The 23683-nt window shown below is 40.9% G+C and overlaps 1 protein-coding gene across 1 annotated transcript in view; it reads right to left on the reverse strand.

The window, feature by feature from the left end:
• Positions 1–702: 702 nt before the first annotated feature.
• Positions 703–23683, reverse strand: part of LOC142008947 (sodium channel protein type 5 subunit alpha-like) — a 41662-nt gene continuing 18681 nt past the window's right edge. The window contains 8 exon segments of the mRNA XM_074986324.1: positions 703–1931; positions 3853–4123; positions 4528–4628; positions 5369–5506; positions 8074–8131; positions 8922–9200; positions 18453–18575; positions 21965–22138. Coding sequence (XP_074842425.1) covers positions 703–1931; positions 3853–4123; positions 4528–4628; positions 5369–5506; positions 8074–8131; positions 8922–9200; positions 18453–18575; positions 21965–22138 — 2373 coding nt within the window.

The raw sequence follows: 23683 nt of genomic DNA on the forward strand, positions 1-23683 counted from the left end.
TTGTGTAAAAAAAATCCCAATTCATTACTGTTTCTGTAATGTTAACAGTTTTACATTTCTTACGCTATTAAACCACAGTAACTTGACTACAACAGTATAGATACCATGGCTATTGTTTAAATTCATCATATTGGAGAAATTCCAGTACCGTTTGAAATATTAATAAGTCATGCAATAGCTATGTTTGTGATATTGGGTGAGAGGACTGAAAAGATTGGAAGCCATTAAACTACTAGGTTTACAATCAAAGTGTTGATCATAATAAATTTCACCCCCCTCCCTTTTTCAAAACCTTCACAAAGCATTACATTTTCTCCCACCCTTTTCACAGGCAGATATTTCTTCCAAGATAACGTAAAACTTACCTTCCATTTCTTGAGCTTGATTCTCAATGAGGCAAACCAATCTAAATGGGTGGGTAATGGTTAATGTAAATAAGCGAGATGCCAAGGATTCTGTCTTAATGCATGACTGCTGTGAATATAATTGCTGTGATACAATCCAGATTCTTCCTAGTTATAGCTAAATATACACATTGAATAAAGTTGAATGTAGCAGGGTCAAAGCTTACAGCTTCTGAACTTCCACAGTTAAGGTACAACCACCCTTTCTTTTGAAGCTGTTTAAAAAGAAGACTATGCCAATTGTTCTATATTTATATCATTGCATTCTGTGAATGATTTAAAGCATTATAACAAATTATTAAACAATGGATTGTTTGTCCTTTGATGGAGACAGCTGACAACCTGTTGGTACATCACATTTGAAAGAGTCCACCATCTCCACTTGATGGTTGTCATTAGTATCCTCGGTGACACTGCCATATAATGGAGGAAAAGATGTTGAGGACATTGTTTCAGACTTGTCTAGAGTCCCGTCATAATTTTTATTCCCCATGAATGCAATGAGTCCTTCCTCCTGGAAAACATCTTCAAGGATGTCACCATCACTAGTTCAATGATGATCTAAGAGAGAGGCCTCCTTCACAGACTGCTGAATCAAATGACTCCTGTAGGCCCTCTGGATGATAATGGCAGACACCTCCTCTTGCCTGCGTCTGAGAGTGGTTGTGATTGGTTCCTGAAAAAACTTGGATGGATTGGCAGCCAAAAACTTTTCCTCTGTCTGTTCTTTTAGTTTGTCCATCTCCCCAGATTCTCCTAGCACCCGTTTTGTGAACGCAAACAAAATATCAAAGCAGTGGAGCCTATCTCCACTGGCTAAGGGAAGGTCCATTGTTATGAGCTCAATTTTGTTTGGTTTGGCTACACGTAAAGGTTCTGCCAGTGCATCTGCAAAGTCTGAAAGTGCTGAATACTCAATAAATTGAGTTGCTTCAGGATCAAACTTCTCCCAGACTTTATAAAACATATCAAAGTCATCCTCACCTACAGGATCTGTACTTTCTTTAGTGGCAACACTGAAGTTCTCTAAAATAACAGCTATATACATGTTTACAACAATAAGAAATGATATAATGATGTAACTTACAAAGAATATAATGCCCACAAGAGGTTTGCCACATTCTCCCACGGTACCTTGTATGTTTGGGTCACAATATGGTGGTCCAGTGTTTAAAACAGGACTGAGAAAAACATCCCAGCCAGCTGATGTTGTGATTTGGAAAAGACAGAGCATGCTGTTAGCAAAGGTTTGGAAATTGAACATGTCATCAATCCCACTCTCCCACTGAAGATATGCAAAATTTGCCATGCCAAAAATAGCATAAATAAACATGACCAGAAAAAGTAAGAGGCCAATGTTGAATAGAGCAGGAAGGGACATCATTAAGGCAAAAAGGAGAGTTCTAATTCCTTTGGCAGCTCGGACAAGTCTTAGTATTCGTCCAATCTGAGCCAAGCGAATAACTCTGAAGAGTGTAGGTGAGAAGTAATTTTCAAATGCTTTAACAATGCCAGAGAACACAGTACCTAAAAAGGAATAATTAGTTAGAGTTTCTATTTTTTTCTGAATTAGTAATTGAAAAAATATTATTCATAAAACTGATGTGTCCCTGACATGAATGTATTGATGATTTAATACTTCTAGCTTTTAAAGTAAAACTTACACATTTTTAAAACAAGATCAATGACTTACCTATAAAAATGTAGAACATAAAAAATAGCACACTGAAAATGTATGTTGTGTGCACAAAATCTGACAGCTGTTGTACATAGAAAACATAAATGTAAACAAGTAGATGTTTTTATGTGCAAAATTAGTTATGGAATGTATTTTAACATTTTGCCCTAAATGTTTAAAAAAATCTATTTACAAACCAAAACACAATACTAGAGTCATAGGCACTCAGATGCCAAGATACTGTGGCAACGAGGACTGGGTAAATAAGATAGATAAAAATAAATGCTGTTGTCAGGCATGTTAACAGTGTATCTTTTAGTTTCCATCTTGTGATTTGACCACCCATCAATGTTTATTAGTCTGATACTTCCTCCAAATTAATGGGTTAGACTTCCTGACAAATCCACATTGGCTATTAATTATTAACTTTTATTCTATAGATTTGAATAAATTGTTTGATAATTCACTTCAGTATTTTTCCAGGTATTGACGTTATGATGACCAGTCTGTTATTCCCTGGTCCTTTTTGAATGTGTACTTGCTTGAGAAGTAGAAGTGGCGGATGTAGAGGCTATGTGGAAATGGGTATGGATGGAGCCATGCAGTAAATCCTGCAAGCCTTTCTACCCCAGTAACTAACATCGTTGTTCTATATTTCATACATATTAAGTATTTGTGCTACTTAGCCAAAACTGCTGAGGTTTTATTAAAGATTTCTGAAATAAAAAAGTTTTTATTTATGGAAATTTTCTGAGGAGTGTGGCATATTTTAAACAAGATGCCTCTGCAATTCTTTTTTAATTGGAAGCTACAACTGAATGATGTGTGTTTCCTTGCAGGTGACTTATCTATGGCATAATATAAAACTAGTTTGAATGGATGTTTAAGATGGCTTACCTATAAAATATTATGCAATTTGGGATAATGTATTCTAAATTTTTTTAGAAAGGAGGTGCAGGAAAGAGTGAGGGAAGATAGAGTAGCTGCAATGTTTGTATATGGGGGCAGGCAGGAGAATATTCCTGCTAGATTGGGAGATCAAAAAGGCTAATTGGTAATTGTACATAGGCTTTGTAAAGTCTTTATAAAGAAATTTACATAAATGGTCTTTTTATTGGCATTTAATCTTTAATTTACTTTTTCATGTGCTATGATGAATAATTCCACAAAAGACCATTTCAGACCTCTCTAAGAGGAGTCTCTCATACAACTGGGCCCTTTACACATGTAACAAATTTGAAGGATATACTTTTTCTTTGTCAATTAGTAACAGAGAGATAGCTGTGTTAGTCTGTTTTCTATCAAAACAAAAACCAGTCATGTAGCACTTTAAAGACTAACAAAATAATTTATTAGGCAATGAGCTTTGAAGGGACAGAACCACTTCTTCAGATCTGTAGCTTTACCAGAACAGACTCAATACTTTCCACCCTTTGTAGAACCAATTAACAGACTTTGTTGAGAAGTGTACTAACTGCATAAAAAGCATATTTTCCTCTTAAAATGAGGAAAAGTCATGAAATCTATATTTATTCATTCATTTCAGAAGTTTCCAGTTAAATTATTTTTTTTCAAAATGTCCAGTGATGCCAAATATACTCAGGGGCCCAAACATGATACTGAGGGAACCCAAGTAAGGTAGAGTACACTTCCATAACCATAGGGCAGAAATGGGGAGAAACAAAATGGCAGCAAGGGACACATGGAAACATGAAAGAATTAAGAAATATATAGGGCCATTTCTAAGTTTGTTTTTATATTTTTACCTACCAGCAATAGACAAAATGACCACACTTAAATCAAATATGTTCCAGCCATTGGTGAAGAAGTAGCGTCTCAGAGCCAACAATTTCATGATACATTCTACAGTAAAGATGGCAACAAAGAACGTGTTGATTTTGTTGAGAATGCTAGTCTTCCTCGGATTTTGATCATCAGTTTCCACCATCATAGTGATCATGTTAAGGCAGATAAGAATCATGATGATAACATCAAAGGCTTGGCTTATTACAATGTCAAAAAGAAACCCTTGGTATTTGTTCTGCAGGAAAAAAAAAGTAGTAATTGTTAGTTATGAAAATGTGTCCATGTTTTGGCATATATATTTAGTAGTATAAATCTTTATATATTTCAATGTTATTTAATTCCATTACACATACATTAGAGAAAAGAATACTTTTAAAATGATAGTATAATGTCTCCCCATTCTGAAAAATAATCAGTTCCAGGGAAAATATGTAACAGTATTTCTGCAAATAACTTCATAAGTATTTGTTTATAATTCTTCAGAGGCAATTTCTTGGTATAGAATTAATTCTATGAACATTCTGTGACCACCAGCAGAAGCAAATGCTCTACGTATAATGAGTATATTAATACATTTTTAGTGGATTATGTTATGGATTGTCACTGATTACGTGTATTTTAGAACTCAAGCAGTCTCACCAATGGCCTGGGAATGGGTTTTTGGGGTTTCTTGGATCCCAGCTTTTTCATTGCATTATAATATTTTCTCTGTTCTTCTGTCATAAAGATGTTTTGTCTACCTAAGTATAGGGAGATAATGCCACTGTTACTATTGATGAGAAGGAGTCTAAAATATTGGAAACTGTCATTTCTTTATGTACCCTTTTACATCTTGCTGTTACTAACTCTTCTCACAGTACCTAATTAGGCCCAGATGCCTGTTAAAAGTTCTGTGGTGGCACTCTTCTGTCTCAGAAAGCAGAAAAATGACTAGGTCAGTAAGAACCCAGGCACTTAAGAAGCAGGTTGCTCCCCACCCCTTGATCTCTAATTGCTGCTGCTGCTCAACCCCAGAGCTGCTCCACAGGCCTCATCCTACAATGCTCACTAACATTAAAGGGACTGTGTAGCTCACTTCACAGCTTCTTGAACCAGTGCTGCACCAAGAGCCAGAGAAATGGGGAGGGATATCGTTCAGTACTTAGCACACTGGCCTTGTAAACCTGGGATTGTGAGCTCTGCTCTTGAGAGGACCATTTGAGGTTAGATTTTTAGGAAAAGAAAAGTCTGCCAGGAATGGTGCTTGGTCTAGCTGTGCGTGCAGAGGGACACACAGGTCCCTTCCAGGTCTGTGATTTGATGGTTACAAGGACGAGAAACATGGCTAAGGGGAAGCACTTCATTCTTAGAGCTGATTCTAGTCAAGTCAATACAGATACTGATCCATGTAAAAAAATGTCAATAAATGTTTTAGAGCTTCAGTGTACTCCAAAGACGGCATGTAAGGAATATGTCTGGGGTCTTGAAACATTCAAAATACTTATCTTTTTCTTTTGTTGGTTAAAATTGTCAATAATGACACCAACAAAGAGGTTCAATGTGAAGAAAGATCCAAAGATGATGAAAACCACAAAATAGAGATACATATAGAGATTATATTCCATTTTTGGCTGCTTTTCTCTCTGCAAAAGTGATAACCAGAATGGAAAATTACTAAAAACAATATGGCTTTGTTCCTAGAATGAGCTGCATACAGGTGCAGCACTTCTTCCCTCCCACTTCCCCCCGTTATCAGAGTTTATTGCCAGACATCAAATTTACAACATGACTTCAGAAGGCGAAAAAGTTGCCTAGTTGAAAACAGTTGGTAGCACACAGCAGTAAGTCTTGTATCATGTGTGTATGTGAGGAGGGGAGAGAAAATCTACAGTATGACTATTGGATAAAGTTAAATCAAAGGCTACCACAGAAGATGTAGATAACAATTTGACTGAGAACAATGTTTCTCCTAGCACTTGTTTATCCTTCTTCATAATTTGAAAATATCTTGTGAAAATAATATGCCAAACCTCCTGTTGTTATATCTCCAGTGAAATAACCAAGCAGGTAATTTGGCCTGATGTATTATACTGGTATTATTGACGGTGTTTTGATTTCTTTGCAATCATGAAGGTCTTCCCTGACCACGTATAGAATGGATCACTGTGACTGACACCATTGTTGCTAATACTTGTGCTAAGGAAGTTATAGGATAGCATCTCCCATTCCACTGCTGACAAAGCAATTAAATGACTGAAGGAAGAATCATTTTAAGGAGAGTGAGAGATGTTGCACTTCTGTCTTCATGCAAGGACACATATGCAAATGTTTCTTTTAGACTTCTGTTTGAAGTGGTATTTCTCATGACTAAATATATGCCCAGTTCAACTTCCATTGAAGTCAACTGCAGTCTTTAATGACTTCAGTGAGATTTGAATCACACCTTACTGGAATGATTTTCAAAGGCATTAACTAACCAACAGCTTTGATTGAGATGAGCGGGAACTGTTGAGTGCTCAACATTAAAAAAGCATGCCACTTATTAAGGATCCTAACCATAAGCTTCTGCATCTGAGAATCTTGGTCTAGATGTTTCTTCCATTTTAAACCCTTGGTTAAAATGCTGTTCCAGGGGTGGCTGACCTGCAGCTCTCGAGCTGCATGCAGTTTTTGGAGCCTTTAAATGTGGCTCCTCCTCAGAGCCACACACTGGAGTGCCACCCACCTGCTCTGCACATGCGCCCCACCACTTGGTGGGAGAAGCATGTGGCAGCAGCAGCGCCGGTAACTCCTCCTCCTCAGAGCTGCACAATGGGAGCACCGCTGCCTGCTCTGTGCACACACCCCACTACTTGTGGGAGAAGTGCATGGCGACAGCAGCTCCAGGAGCAGCTCTGGCAAGTCACTGGCGTGGAATTAGAGGGGACAGCTGGGGGTGCCTGGCTCTGGGGGAGGAGGAGGACATTCATTTAGAGTGAGGAGAGCTGGGAGTGCCCGGCTTTGAGAGAAGGGGAGGGCATTGAGCCACGTATTATGTATTTATTTCATATATCTGTATCTATACATAAATATAGATCTCTAACGTATAAATAGATGATACATGGCTCTTTGCACTCTATCCACTGCTATTTTGGCTCTTTGTCTCTAAGTGGTTGGCCACCCCTGTGCTATTCCATTACTCTTGGAAAAAAGCAACAAAGTTTTAAATAAGCCTGAGAAAATTATGTTCTACTGCAGTTGTCTTTGAGCTCATTCCTCTCCTCGGAAGACATGCTGGCAAGCATGGAAGTAAAATTATTTTTTCCCAGTATGGGGGCACACCAGCTAAGAGGGGGCATAGCAGTTAAGAGGGGTCAGCTGATTTCCCCACATGACTCCACCCTGTCCACAGATCAGGGTCCTTGTGCTCTTTTCCTCTCCTGTTCGTCTCTCCCCTCCCCGTCCCACATTACCTGGGGTCAGGGGCCTGGGAATGGTACAGCAGCCAGAAGAGTTGCCAGCAGTTCTGCTGCTTTCCCCACTCTGCCCCTGTCAGCATGGAAAGGAGCAGAAGCAGCAGGTCCACCCGCTGCTCTTCCATGGATCTATCTTTCCTCCACTCCATCTGTACACCTTTCCTTGCTGGGAGGGGCATGGAAGAGAGGGGCAGAATATTGGCAGCTCCTCTGGCTGCCACACCAGTCACAGTCCACCCACCCCAGCCCTGTTCTCTTGCTGGGCTGCTGCTGTACAGACAGAAACAGAGGAGAAGCAGATCTGTGGAGGGGCTGGGGAAATACTGTATCCTTCCAATTTGCTGTAACAGCTATTGATAGCTGGGATGGCTACTGGACCTTGCCGGCCCCTGTGTTGTTGGTATGGTGTACTGGGCTATACGAGCTTACTTTCCTCTCTGCATGCGGGTATCTTTAATTTAAGTCCTTTAGTTGCAGAACTGTATCCGACTCTCTGTTTGTTCAGCACCTAATGCACTGGAACCTTAATCGTGATGGGACTCTGGGTGGCCTAGCTACATATATATATTTGACCATTTATTGCAACTGGATATTCATCCTTTTTAATGCAGTGAGTGGACAGTACCAAGAAAACAACGAATGGACTAAACCTATACATTGTGTGGACTAATGCTAATAAGTCTGCAAACGAGAAAACACAAGTAAGAATTGGAGAGACGATCACAAGGGAGAACATTTTCATTCTCATGACCTACCCCTCTTGAGTCTACTGCTGCATACATAATCTCGGTCCAGCCTTTAAATGTTGCCTAGAATAACAGAAAAAAATATTAAAATCATGTTCCGCTTTTAGCATGAGATTGTTTAACCTGATTGCAGTATTTTTGTGCTTCTGAGATGGTGCAAAGGAGGGACAGTCTGTTCACAACTGCTCAGCACAGAATTTCCATGGGGTAGGGGATCTCCCTGCTGACATGTTTGTGACAGAGCTGGGCCATAGGTGTTGGCCCTACATCTTCCCTACCAGGGTACGAGGCATGTCAGGGGACAGAAGGATGCATTCTACAGTGACTTTCCACTACACCAGTCTTCTTCATTCAGAACTTCATGTTGATTATGGTTCTTTTACAACCCTAATCCAGTGACCAAAACAAAGCTTCCTCACAACAGCTTTAAACTATTTTGGGACGTAGGTTGATTGCCAGAATCAGGAAATTAGAAGTAGCCTCCTGACACGCTTTCCCCACTGCCCATTTCTGTACTGAACTTGACTTAGTGCAGGAAATAATTTTGCCTGAAGTTTAATGAAATTATAATAAACATCCTCTTCCCTGGATACAGATGAAAATCAGAGGAGCACATTTTCAAGTGGCTACATCATCAGTTTGTAGCACACCACTAGACATTTAATACATGTAAACTGGAGGAAGTGACCCTGAACAAGCTAACTATGTTGACACTCTGAACACAGGGTAGGGATGGGACAGCAGGCTCCGCAAAGCCACTGCCTCTCACTCCTTGCAGATGTGGTTAAATAAATGGAAAAACCTTGAACTCCACCCCACCTTACAGTATGTGAGCCAGTAAAGCAGAACTTACCACCTGAAGAAGAGCCAGATAACCAGAACCAACATTATCAAAGTTGACTTTAAGATTTGTCCAATATAATTTTTGTGTGTTATTGTGTGTTGTGCAATCGGATTTATTCTTAATATTTACAGTAAATGTTGATTTTTCTTCAGTCAAGTTAACGCATCTTCCAAATTTTCCTGCAAATAGGTTCACTCCCATGATACTAAAAACAAGCCAAAAAATTAGGCTGACGAGCAGGACATTCATGATGGAGGGGATGGCACACACCAAGGCATTTACAACCACCTTAGGAAAAATGAAAAATAAAAAAACATGCAGTCACTATAGGTATTCACATGTGCAAGACCTTAGCTCACTATTTGCAACATTAAACTATTTTGAAAAAATAAATAATTTCATTCGGGCAAACAGTTACATACATGAGTACTGTATCAGAGGGGTAGCCAAGTTAGTCTGTATCTTCAAAAACGACAAGAAGTCCTGTGGCACCTTATAGACTAACAGATATTTTGGAGCCTAAGCTTTTGTGGGCAAAGGCCCGCATCATCAGATGCACGCATAAATCTGACAAAGCAGATCTTTGCCCATGAAAGCTCAGGCTCCAAAATATCTGTTAGTCTATAAGGTGCCATAGGGCTTCTTGTTACACATGAGCAATGTTACTCCCATAAGTGCTTCCAATGAAGTGACAAAGATTCTTACATTTATAGTGTTCACAGGATCAGGCCTTTCAATTGTCAGTTACTTGGGAAAAAGAACCTGTTTTGTGTTTTCTGTGAAACACCTTGCACATTTGGGAGCATTATTAAATAACAATATATCTGAAAGTGATTCTTAAATATATACTTTTGGCACTAGATTCTAAATACACATTATTCCATCAGGATAATTAATATAGAGGTCTGTTTTTATTCATGTCAGCATGATATTTATTCAAGTTGTGTGGATAATTAGTTATTGGAGGATCAATAATGAATCACGGGTAGATAAGTAAGGGTTGTTGCAGATATAACTTCCATGTGAAACCTTGGCACAATTGAAGAGTAATCTGGAAAGTGCAGGCACAGCTTGTAAATGCTGAGCAGACTCACAAGCTCTACTGATATGAAAAATTATATCTACCATAATCTGTCCTGGAAAAAAAATGGCAGAAATTGTGATCAACTTGCATAAATTACACGTTCTGACTCATGCTTGATGGTGACTTTAATTTCCACCATGGATCTTATTAGATATGGTCAGGGGGTTCAAGGAGTTAAGAGTAAGCGTATATCAAAACTGTCACTTTCCTTTACACAGTAAAGGGCAGAGTAGAACCCACTACTCCACAGAAGTAGAATATGGATGAGCCTTTACTTTCACACTGATCACAGCCAGTAGGGTGAGCACAGAGGGCTCAAGCAGGCTTCTGGGCATCCTCTCTCAGAAATAACTAAAGTTAATGTGGGCATCTGGGTTTATTGGGAGGGTGGAGTAGAAGTGTCCAGAAGTGAGTACCAGTATACCATGACATTTACACTATTTTCAAGTGAATACATTTCAGATTCCAAACAAATCCCAAACTCAGGGAAGCTTTTCTTACTTTTGTTTCTTCTAAGTTTCATACCACTTTCAAATTAGAAGAGCAGAAAAGAAACATCAAATATTGCGCAAGTCAATTTTGTGCTTGCTGGGTTGGCATGGCCAGAAAAGCCTTCAAGGTCAATATAACTTGTGCAGAAACTATTCAATTTCCCAGACAAAATGTTTAAGATAAAGTTAAGGTTATAAATAAATATATTCATCCATAATGACATTTTTAGAGCACTGGGATTATAAGAAAGAGAGAAAAATCTGTAGTTAAGTTGCAGAAGCTGTCTTAGCTCTACTGTCATAGTCATACAAAACAAAGCAGCAGAAATGTAGCACTTTAAAGACTAACAAAATGATTTATTCAGTGATGACCTTTCGTGGGACAGACCCCTTTCATCAGATCAATTTCATTTCCAATGTAGACTGACATTTATAAGTACAGAGCACCAATAAAGAAAGAAAGAAAGAAAGAAAGAAAAAAAGAATTTGCAATAAAAACTGACAAATCAAATAACATTGAAGGAAGTGGGTGAGAGGTGGGGGAATGTTAATTGGCCTGTCTGAGATAATTATGAGCATCAAAGGAAGGGAAGCAGTCCTTGTAATGCGTGGGGTAATTGATGTCTCTGTTAATATCAAGTGCTAATGTGTCAAATATGAATATGTACTCTAACTCACAAATCTCTCGCTCTAATCTGTAGTTAAATTCTTTGTGTTCCAGGACACAAATTCTCAGGTCTTTAACAGAATGGACCACTCCATTGAAGTGTTCACTGACCAATTTATGTGTATTGAGTTTCTTGATGTCTGCTCTATGTCCATTTATTCTGTGGTGAAGGTTTTGCCCGGTCTGTCCAATGTACATAATGTCAGGGCATTGCTGGCACATAATAGCATATATAATGTTGCTGGAGGTGAGCAGCGAACAGGGGGCAGCAGCTAACAGGGAAGGGAGTTTGCCTCTGGGCAAAGTGTCCTAGAGGAGCTTGGGTGAGTGTGGGATTTGGGGGGCTGTGTGGTGAGCTGGTGGGTGAATGTCTGTCTGTCTGCAGCTTGATCAGCTGCCTAGGTACCTGAGCTTGTGCTGTGCAGAGAAGGGCAGTTTGCAAGGTGTGAATTGGGGGAGTTCCCTGCCAGGTGAGCCTTCAAGGGCTGATTAGACTGGAGGCAAGGCTTGGAGCCAGGCCTGACCAGCTGGGAGCTCTCCCTATAAGAAGGCAGCTCCCAGTGAACAAGGGGCAGCAGCGAACAAGGGGCAGCAGCAAACAGGGAAGGGAGTTTGCCTCTGGGAGTTCGCCGAGGGAGGAGCCCCGTGTTTGTCCTTTTCAGGTATGGTGTTCCACCTGTGCCCTGCAAGCCAGCACTACCAGGAAAAGGAGTCTCTGAAGAGAAGAGCCTGAAGAGCGATGGGGGAAGGTGGACCTGGGAGCGCTAAGAGCAGCTGAGGGGAGAGGGGCCAGTGCAGTGAGGAGGGCGGACATGGGAGCAGATGGGGGTAGTGGGTTGGGGAGGGTCCTATGGTGATGGTAGCTGGCGGGAGGGGCAGTGAAAGGTGGGGAGGAGGATCCTGGGGATATGAGGTCATTGCTCTGCAGGGAGCTATGGTGACTCATGGTAACAGGGAGGCATGAAGTAGTTGGATCCTTAACCACATTCTCCACACCCCACTGCCTTGTGGGTTATCCTGGGAAGGAGAGAGGCTAAGGGAGTAAACTCTGACAGAAAATCCGGAGCGGAGTCCAAAGGCGGTTCGGTGTCAACTTCTGGCACTGTCCTGGCAACTCCTGCAGCTGAGCTGGTACCAGACGTGGAGGTTATCCTCTCCTTTGCACTATATCAGTAAAGCCGAGAGGGGGACACTGGTGTCTGGGCAGCCCAGAGTCTCCATAATAAGTGCCCAGGCTCGTGCCCAGAGAGGTACTCCGGCATCGCTGAACAGTGTTGCATCAACACGGGAGGCAACAGATACCGGTTATAAGCGCTTGCTCGATTGGCGTAGAGAACGAGTACCAGGGGTGCCTTCGACAGTGGGAGAGATCCTCGCATCTCACTGGACAGTCACCGCCCGCCTCAAGCTGGGCAGCCCCCAGCCAACAGGATACTGTCCTGCCGCAGTTCACCTGCCTCGCTGGGTGCGTGAGGCTTAAGGTTCCTGAACCGGACAAGTGACTGAAATTTGGGCACCAGACAAACCAATAAGAAAATCAACAAGAAATGAGAAACATCAACAATTTAAGCTTGCTTGCTGGAATGTGCGGACCATGCCGACCGGCTTGACTGAAGATCTTCAGGCCATCAGTGACACCCGCAAGACTGCTGTCATCAACGAGGAACTGAAGAGGCTCCGAGTTTATATCGCTACACTGCAAGAGACGCGACTCGCAGATTCGGGATCTCTAAAGGAAAAGGACTACACCTTTTTCTGGCAGGGTAAAGCCCAAGAAGAACCCAGAGAGCATGGTGTTGGCTTTGCTGTCAGAAACACCCTTCTACAAATGGTTGATTTAGTCGCGGGCGGATCAGAAAGACTTCTTCAGATCACGCTTCAAACTTGCGCCGGTCCTGTCCACCTGATCAGCGCTTATGCTCCAACCCTGTACGCCACACCACAAGTAAAAGACAAGTTCTATGACGTGCTTAGTGCTGCTGTAGCGCAAATACCTGCTCGTGAGCAACTGTACATCTTGGGTGACTTCAATGCAAGAGTTGGAGCTGATTGGGCCTCATGGCCTTCCTGCTTAGGACACTTCGGTGTGGGAAAAATGAATGACAATGGACAGCGTCTCCTTGAACTGTGCTCGTACCACAATCTGTGCATCACAAACACCTTCTTCCAAACGAAGCCACAGCACAGAGTGTCGTGGAGACACCCACACTCGAAGCACTGGCATCAACTAGATGTGGTCATCACTAGGCATAATAACCTCAAAAACGTCCTTCTGACACACAGCTATCATAGTGCTGACTGATACAGATCACTCGCTAGTTTGTTCCAAGCTCAAGCTGAGACCCAAGAAGCTGTACCACTCTAAAACTGCTGGAAGGCCCCACATTGACGCCAGAAAGACGGCAAACTCGGAGAAAGCTGAAAAGTTCAGAGAGACCCTCCAGGAAAATCTGCGCAGCGGCCCTGGGGGTGCCGATGCGACATCCAAATGGCAACATCTGAGGGATACAGTTTACAACACGGCCTTGTCGGTGTTTGGAAGAAGAGCTAGAAACACGAACGACTGGTTCGAAGCTAACTCTGATGAGATGATTCCAGTCATTGAAAAGAAGCGCGCTGCACTCCTGGAGTACAAACGCTCACTGAGCCAGAGTACCCAGGAAGCACTTAGAGAGGCCAGAAGAACAGTACAGCAGACACCCAGGCGCTGTGCCAAAAACCACTGACTCCAGCTATGCATCAACATCAACACAGGATGAATGATGGAAGGATTCCAAAAGACATCCTGTATGGTGAGCTAGCCTCTGGCAAAAGACCTCCCGGACGCCCCCAGTTGCGCTACAAAGATGCCTGCAAGAGAGACCTCAGAGAGGTAGACATTGAGCTGGAGAACTGGGAAGAACTAGCAGATGACCGCAGCAGATGGAGGCAGGGGTTACACAAGGGCCTTCAGAAGGGCGAGATGAAGATCAGACAGCTAGCAGAGGAGAAGCGAGAGCACAGAAAGCACCATAAGGACTTGCCAGACACCCACTACATCTGCAAGAGATGCAGCAAGGACTGTCGCTCTCTTGTGGGTCTTCATGGTCACAATAGACGCTGTAAATGAAGTCCTCAATTGAAACTTTAAAGGGCACGATCCATAGTCTATGCAGACTGAAGGATGCTTACTACTACTACTACTACTACTACTAATGTTGCTGGAAGCGCATGAATATGTGCCTTTGATCTTGTAACTAACATGGTTGGGTCCAGTGATGGTATCTCCAGAATAAATATGTGGACAAAGTTGAGAGCAAGGTTTGTTGCAAGGAAAAGTTTCAGGATTAGTATTACTGTGGTGTAAGCTGTGATTGCTAGTGAGAATCTTTCTCAGGTTAGGAGGTTGTCTATCGGAAAGGACAGGCCCATCACCCACAGCCTTCTGGAGTGTAGTAGCCTGATCCAAAATAGGTTGTAAATTTTTAATGATGCATTGCAGGTGTTTGAGTTGGGGGCTGCAGGTGATGACAAGTGGTGTTCTGTTTTTTATCTTCTTGGGCCTATCTTGAAGTAGCTGGTTTCTGGGTACTCATCTGGCCCTGTCGATTTTTTTTTTTTACTTCTCCCAGTGGGTAATTCACCTTCACCAAACAATAAATGGACAAAAAGCAGATATCAAGAAACTCAATACACATAAGCCGGTCAGTGAACACTTCAATGGAGTGGACCATTCTGTTAAAGACCTGAGAATTTTTTGTCCTGGAACCCAAAGAATTTAACTACAGATTAGAGCAAGAGATTTGTGTGTTGAAGTACATATTCAAATTCAATACATTAACATGTGGTATGAACAGAGACATCAATTACCCCATGCATTACAGGGACTACTTCCCTTCCTTTCATGCTCATAATTATCTCAGACAGGCCAGTTAATATTCCCCCACCTCTCACCCACTTCCTTCAATGCTATTTGGTTTGTTAGTTTTTATTGCAGTTGTTTTTTTTTTTTTTGGTTCTCTGTACTTACAAATGTCAGTCTGTACTGGAAATGAAATTGATCTGACGAAGTGGGTCTGTCCCACGAAAGCTCGTCACTGAATAAATCATTTTGTTAGTCTTTAAAGTGCTACATTCCTGCTGCTTTGTTTTTTTGGTGTACAGACTGACACAGCTAACTGTCTGTTCCTATATACTCATATTGCCTTCACTGAGACACCATAAACCCACGTCTCTATCTGTCCTTTTTAATATCCTACTTCTTCTTGGCGGTCACTTGATAATGAGTAGGACATCTTCGTATCAGCCTTCTATTTGCGAGTCCGTTGATGGCTGACCAGCCCAATACTGAAGCTGAAAGTCTTATCGCAGCAAGGGGCATGTGTTGGTTGCTGTTGGGTGAGGGGCAAAGTGAAGATACCCCAGTCTGAACTATAAATCATCATGAATCACCAGTAGCAAATGTCCTATAGACAATAACAGTATATCATCTTTCACTTCCCTTCCCTTGTATAAATGAGAAACATAGTTCATATCAACTTTCCTCTATGGCCCACAGACAACTTTTTCACATCAGACTTGTAATAAACAGATAGTACAGCTTGCCATTGGCAGGTATATTGCATGCCACCTATACAACGTAATTTTCTTTCTTTCTCCTTATTCCGGGAAAGCCTCTCCATCTGATGCTGTGGGGCCAGAGGACTAGGAGGAGAAGCAGTAGCTCAGGTTCCCCATGCAGACAGGCATCACTGAGTCTGGAAGTGGTCCTCTGCTTCTTCCATAGGAAAAACAGTTTCCACTTCCTTAGGTAGTATTTTCTCTCATGCAGGTTATGATTTGAGGGCAGAACAAAGAAAAGCAGTAGATAGATTAGTTCAACAACTGCCTTCAACTACACCTGTGCAACTCCCATGGAATTCAATAGGGGTTGCACAGTTCTAACTGTGGATGGATTTGGAATACTTATGCAGGATTCAAAGCCTTCCTGCTACGTAAGATAAAAAAGTCTCTGATGCATGATAAACTGAACCTAAAAAGACATCTAAAAGTGCATTTGCATCCACTGTCACAATGTGTAATTGTTTTCCCGCTTTGATGTTTCTTTCCCACTATATTACTTTTTGCTTTCAATCCATTACTATGTGCCAATAACTTGCATTAAAACGTGTAACAATCTAACAGCTTTTGTATCGATTCCAGTCTGTACTTAAATGAGTTTTGTTGCTCAGTTCTTTCATGCTATCAAAATTAGGATCACCTCTGCTCACACAAGCCTTTTCTCTTTTTCTCTGATGACATTTCTGAGACTGAGATAGTAATATTGATGCACAAGAATGAACCTATATCTAGTTTTGCGACTGAGTTTGAGAATGCCATGTCTAATTCTCCATCATATGACAATATTTCACTTTCTTCTAAACTAGTAATATTTACCTGTCCATTTGCATTTCTCTGTATATCTCAGAAAAATGTTACACATTCACAACAGGTAGTCATGAAGGACACACCATGGATCAGATCTTCAGCTACAGTAAATCAGTATAGTGTGTCCTTCACAACTAGGTTCAGGTAGTATGAGTGGTAGCAATACAACATGGAGATACTGAGGGCAAGGACTCTGCTACTTAGGTCCAGAGTTGGCCCAGCAGGCGCGGAGCTCAAGGTGTCATACTGACAGCAGGATCCTGACAGTGCGCAGTGAATGCTGTAATCATTTTGAGAGTGAGGCCTTCAAGACACAAGGCCCAAGGCAACCATCTTGTTCACTTTGCCCTAATGCAGAGCCTGCTTAGGCCAACATACAAGATTCAAGGAGCAAAGTATGACTTTAGACACTCAGCTGAATCAATAGAAACTTTTTTCTGTCACTGATACATACAATGCCATATTGTACAACACCAAGGTATATTAATCTCATTTTTAATTAGGATTATTAATTAGTGAATTTACTAATAGTGAAAGGGTCAGAAATGGCAAGTCTGCAGATGGAATTCCTTTTCCCAGAGAACACATACATTGGTTAGTTAATGATAGCACAAATTTCTCCAGAGTATCAAACTTGAAGTTCAATTACTACGTTGCAGGAAGAAGAGAGAGAGGGGTGATTATCCAGTTTTCATTAGAAATGAATCTAAATCTAAACCTTTAGACAATTTGTGGTAAATTTTAAGGCAATTTGAATCCAGTTAAAAACTTCATAATTGTTGCCCCTCTCTCTTATGGTTTGAATTATTATATCTGGCCTACGCACCCGCACCTCAGAGGAAGTTCAGATCAATTCCGACCTGAATATTTTGAGTTGGACTTATCTTTAATTTCCAAGTTCACTGAATCCTTGACCTTTCTGCCAATAGCCTCAACTAGAATTCCTATTGCTTTGGCACTGTTTTTGTTACCTTAGTGCAGCCAATTTTACTTCAGAAGCAGGAATGGAGTCATCGACCTATCTTCAGATTATTGAACATGCAATAGACTTTAATAACTTTTAATTTACACAAACCTATACTGAATCTGAATTGATGATAGATATAATAGCCCCCTTTTCTATTAATAGTCTCCTAAGTTTATATAACTATTACAGAATTAATACATAGCAATACCTTTCCTTTGCACTGTCGAGGCTGTTTTCCATTTTGGTTCTTCAAGTGGACAAGGTGGGAGATGACAAGAAACCTTAAAAATAGCCTGCCACTTAAGGCTACTACTTAAAAACTCCCCAAGGTCACAGATTCCCTGACCTTGAGTGATATGCTGACACCACCCAAATGCAAAACCCCTCTGAGAACCCAAGAAATCACATTTGGGACTGTCTTCCTTGTGGGTACCCACAAGCTCGTAGCCTTCAGGAGAGAGCTTGAAAACTACTACAAGTTTTTAGTAGCTGACCTTTCAGTCACAGGTATATGCACACAGAAATTCCTGCCTTCTAGACTCATGGCATGATTTTTGAAATCTTATTTTTCTGTGTGTATCAACTTATTTTTCATTAAACCATTATGAAAAATCCAAACATACGTAAACTTCGAGCATGATTTGATTTTTTGCCATTTCAGTGAGTTTGTTTTTTAACAAAATAAACTCCTCTTAAAATTGAACTCAAATCATAGACTCTTAGGTTTGGAAGAGACCTCAGGATGTTATCTAGTCCATCTCCCAGGTTAAAGTAAGACAACCCCAACTAAATGTAACCTTCATTATTGTGCAGAATCATGATGAAAGCAGAGCCATAATGAAAGCAAATTCATATGAAATAGGGACTGTTTACATGCTTGATGTTCACACAGAGGTGCTTCAATAGTTATTTTATTTACTCTTACCCTCATCCCTTCAAATTGTGACAATGCCCTTAATGGTCTCAAGGCTCTCAAGGTTTTAAGAGATCTCATAGGTCCTATTTCAGAATGTCCAAGTGAGGTAGCTATGACGGTTGCTAAAGAGACCTGAACAGAAACACACACACACACACAAAGATATATTAGCACCAGATTGCATTTTCTTTTGTTCCCTTTTTGTCTCATGCTTACAAAATCCTATCTGTGAAAATGTGAGATTACAATCTGTACAGTACAAGCAGAAGTGCACCTTAAGGAGACACTTAGGCTATCTCTACACTACAGAAAGAGAGCGATAGCTGTGTTAGTCTATAGTCTATCAAAACAAAAAGGCAGTTCAGTAGCACTTTAAAGACTAACAAAATAATTTATTAGGTGATGAGCTTTCCTGGGACAGACCCACTTCTTCAGACCATAGCAATACCAGAACAGACTCAATATTTACGGCACAGAGAGCCAAAAATTATTATCAAGGTAGACAAATCAGAAAATGTGTAATCAAGATGGGCAAACTACACTATGGAGTTATTTCAAAACAACAGCCGTTATTTCGAAATAACTTTTCAAGCATCTACACTATGCACACACTATTTCAAAATAAAATTGAAATAGTGGGTGAGTTATTTTGAAATTGGTAAACCTCATTGCAAGAGAAATAATGTCTATTTTGAAATAACTATTTCAAAAGAGATGCTGTTAAGACATGGAGGCTTAGTCTACACTAGCCCCCTTTTCAAAAGAGGCATGGTAATGAGCGAGGTTGGAAGATGCTAATGAGGTGTTTTGATGAATATGCAGCGCCTCATTAGCTTAATGGCGGCCGCAGCAATTTGAAAGTGCTGCTTTCTAATCACATGTCGCCTGTATAGACAGGGGCCTTTTGAATGGACCCCCCCCCCTAATCTACGAAAGCCCCTTATTCCTATTTGGTTTTAGGAATAAGAGGCTTTCAAAGTCCAGGGGGTCCTTTCAAAAGGCCCTCATCTACATGGGCGGTGATCTATTCGAAAGTGGCAGTTTCTGCTAATGACACGCTTCATATTCATGGAGCACCTCATTAGCATCTTCCAACCTCACTCATTACCAAGCCCCTTTTGAAAAGAAGGGGCTAGTGTAGACGTAGCCGGAATATTGGTATTTCAAAATAAGCCATAATAGGCTCCAATGGCACTATTTTGAAACAGGTACTATGTGTCTGCCATTCTAGTTCAAAAGAGCTGGGTGTTATTCTGAAATGCATTTTTGCGTGTAGCTGCGTTATTTCAAAATAAGCCATGTGGCAGGTAGGTCATGGGTGGGGGTCATGCTTGTCTGATAGGATGAGAAATTTCTTTTCAGCCGTTTACATGTTGTCCCACCCACCATGTCCCCTGCCTTCCCTCCCCAAGAGGCACCATGCTTTCTGGAACTTTCTCTCACCCACATGACATGTCAGCTAATCTGTGACCTGGAGTTGTGCTTGGAGGAAAAACTTATTTTCAGCCACTTGCATTATGTCCTGACTCCCACATCGTCTCCCTTCCCTCCTGCCCAAAGCTCCACATAGTTGGGAACTTTCCTGTGCCCAGTCACATCACATGGCTTGACCCTGAACCAATAAAAGGACGTGTTGCACAAGGTGCCAGGCAACTTGCATGTGGCGAAGGTCACAATTTTTGGGTGCTGGCTGTATTCTGGGGTCTTTTAGCTGCCCAGGGGAAGTCTCCCTGGGCGGTCACAATTTTGGGTTCTGGCTGTAGCTGGGGGTCTTTTGGCTTCCTGGGGGAAGTCTCCCTCAGCGGTCATGATTTTTGGGAGCTGACTGTAGCCTGGGGTCTTTTAGCCACCCGGGAGAAGTGCCTCTCAATGGTCATGATTTTCGGTTGCTGGCTATAGCCAGGGGTCTTTTGGTCCCCTGGGGGAAGTCTCCTTTGGCGGTCATGATTTTCAGGAGCTGACTATAGCTGGGGGCCTTTTAGCTGCCCTAAGCCATATGCAAATGAAGGCAATATAGTAGCTGTACAATTACCACAGTTCTCGAAGTAAGGCTTGCAGCAAGGAATATTCTTGTTCTGAGAGTCTTTTTTGGCAGGTCCAAACCTGACTATAGTCTGGGGTCTTTCAGGCTCCTGGGGGAAGTCTCTCTTGGCCGTCACAATTTTGGGGGCTGGCTATAATCTGGGGTCTTTTAACCACCCCGAGCCATAACTGTTTCAATGATTCATTTGAGTTTCAGCATAGCGCCTGTGTTCACTTAAATACATTCTTCTTCTAAGGGTCTTTTCCAAACATAATGAAAGGGTGTCCCTAGGTGGTCACAATTTTTGGGACTGGCTATAGTCTGCTGTCTTTTAACCGCCCTGAGCCATTACTGTTTCAATGATTCATTTGACTTTCAGTGTAGTATTCCTGTCTACTTAGGGTCTTCTTCTCCAGAAGACCTAAATTCAGATCCAGGTCCAAACAGAACCAAAGCTTAGGTGCACTAGTAATAGGGGCAGGTGGTGGGTCTCCCTGGGCAGTCACACTTTTTGGGGCTGGCAACAGCCTGCTGTCTTTTAGCCACCCTGAGCTATTACTGTTTCAATGATTCATTTGAGTTTCAGCATAGCACCCATGTCTACTTAAACATATTCTTTTTTTAAGGGTCTTCTTTGCCAGGAGGTCTAAATCCAGCTCCAATCCTGCAAAGATCCAGTGCTTTTGCATCCCGTTTTCAAAAATTTGTTGGTTGAGACAAGTTTACTATCTGTCCCCTCCCCTCAGTTATAAAAAGCACATCTCTTATAAAGGCAAGCCAGACCCTGTCTGGAGAAAGGGACATTTGTTTAACACAGCAGTGGAAAGAGGGAAAAGAAATGTGGGAAGATGTCACCAGATATCCACATCTACTTGAAGGGAATTTTTTTCCCATGCTGCATCTGTAAAAGTAGCCAGAATGCTACTAGGCTCAGGGAACTATGGGATAGGTTCCCACAATACACTGCTGCAGCACTCGATTTAAGCAACTTGTGTGCGGCAGCAATAAGTTGATTTTGTGGGGAGCATATGGGAAGGTGAGGGTGCTCAGAACTGAATGGATAAAACCCAGTGTTAAGAAATTGATTTTAATTAATTCAATTTTAGCTCATAGTGTAGACGCATCCATAGCCTAACAGATATCAAATAACAAACACTGAAGTTTATGATAAAACACCCAATATTTCAGGGATGCCAAGATGTCACCCAGTCTGTTTTAACAAAACAAGTGTATGTGAGTGGTGTTACTAATCCATGCTTACACGATAAAAGCTGTAGGAATTCTGAGGACAAAATTTTAACAAAATAGCTATTTTTATTGTCCAAATTGAGATACCTTAAAGCGTCTGGTTTTCAAAGGGTAGGTGCTAGGTACTTTCTAAAATCAGTACCTCTTCAAATCAAGGCACCTCAGATTTGGACAGCCAGAAAAAAAAAAAGAACATTTTGCACTATAGTAAGTAATCTAGTCTACAGAACGCATCAAATGCAGTACTTACACCTACAGTTAGGAAGTCAAGCCAACACCAAGCACTGGTGAAATACTTCTTGAAACCATAAGCCAGCCATTTTAGAAACATCTCCAGGACAAAGATGTAAGTAAAGATTTTATCAAGAAATTCCAATATAATTTTAATATTTTTTCTTTTCTCAAGATGAATATCTTCAAATGCCTGAAATAATAATGCTAAGATATAAACCCATTCTACAGAATTTCAATGAAATACTGTAGTGTTTCACTGAGATTAGAGATATGTTCACCCTTCATTATGAAACCCCAGACAACGTGAAACCTGGACTTCCATCCTGCAAAAAGTTACGCGGGAGTTTAACTTTACAGTCAAGTACTCATGGTGAAGATAATTGTGATGAAATGGCCATCAGACACTGTGGAGAGTCTACAAGATATAACCATAAATAAAGAAAAATGTGAATCCTTGCTCTATTACATATTCATTTTTTTATTTAAGTTATATTTTGTGTTGCAACAATCTATTTTTAACAGAAAAGGTGTGTTACAGTAGTGAGCTCTGAAAAGAGAAGATACGGAGTCTCTGAAAATGAGCAGTGGAAATGCCAACTCTGCTGTATTGTTTGGTTCTCCATATTTCACATCTGCCTCCATGAATACTATAGGTATGAAAACTGAAAGGATAAGAAGAGAGACATAGGGACTGCGAATTAAGTACAGCTGCCTATTTTATCATTGGGGTGTCAAAAGAGAAATTAACACAGAAGTGAGGCTCTGCAACAGAGTGCAGAGTGACAAAACCTTTTAAAAGATGTAGGGAAGGGGTCTGCAACCTGCAGCTTTGGAGCTGCATTCAGCTCTTAAGGGACTTCTTTATGGTTCCCAATGCTATCGTAAAAACAAACAATAAAACCCCTTCTGATTATTTGATAGACAGTGACCATCTAAAGGCCCAACAATGAACAGCTCAGATCTAAATAGCAAACAATATGTGATCTTGAAATGTTGGATAATTCCCCCTTTAATATGTGCAGTGCATTGTGGGATATGATCCTCTATCTGTGTTTTGATCACGTTGCTAATAAAGTCTTGATTCTGAAAAGGAAATGGAAGTTTGTGGCATTCCTTCTGTGAAGGGCAACACACATTTGAAGAAAGAAAACCAAAACTAAATGAGAAGTATAATTGGCATAATTAAAATAGGTTCCAGAGTGAAAGTCAGGAAGATAGTGGTACAAACACACACATGTAAAATGTGAAGAAGTAGAATATGTAAAAAGTTTGTGACTGTCATACACTAACCATATATCATATTATAAATCATTGCATGTGCGCTGGTCTTAAAATACAGGTTACAAAATGTATGGTTTGATGTTATTTATTAAGGACCACCTTGTTTTCTGATGTATTGCGGATCTTGAATTATTGAGTTTTTTACCAAATTTGGAAAAAAAAAAAAGGATTTTCTTGCTATTTTGGTTACCAGCCCCTGGTGTAGGGTATCACTAGTCTCAGAAAGTATAATTCAGGAGCGAGAAGTCAATTAAATCTTCTGGCCCCTCAGTTTATAAGTTATACAGATTTAGTCTGCCTTTCAACTTATTTAGATTCACACTAATTTAGCAACTTGTAACTTTTACAAACAGATGAACCCCAATTCTGCCCCAAGGAATTTTATGTCTAGTAGATTTTAGATGAGTATTTTTCAGATGGATACATATACCTCATTCAAAAGTAATTTCAGCTT

This window comes from Carettochelys insculpta, chromosome 2 (assembly GCF_033958435.1).
Source record: "Carettochelys insculpta isolate YL-2023 chromosome 2, ASM3395843v1, whole genome shotgun sequence".
Classification (NCBI taxonomy): Eukaryota; Metazoa; Chordata; order Testudines; family Carettochelyidae; genus Carettochelys; species Carettochelys insculpta.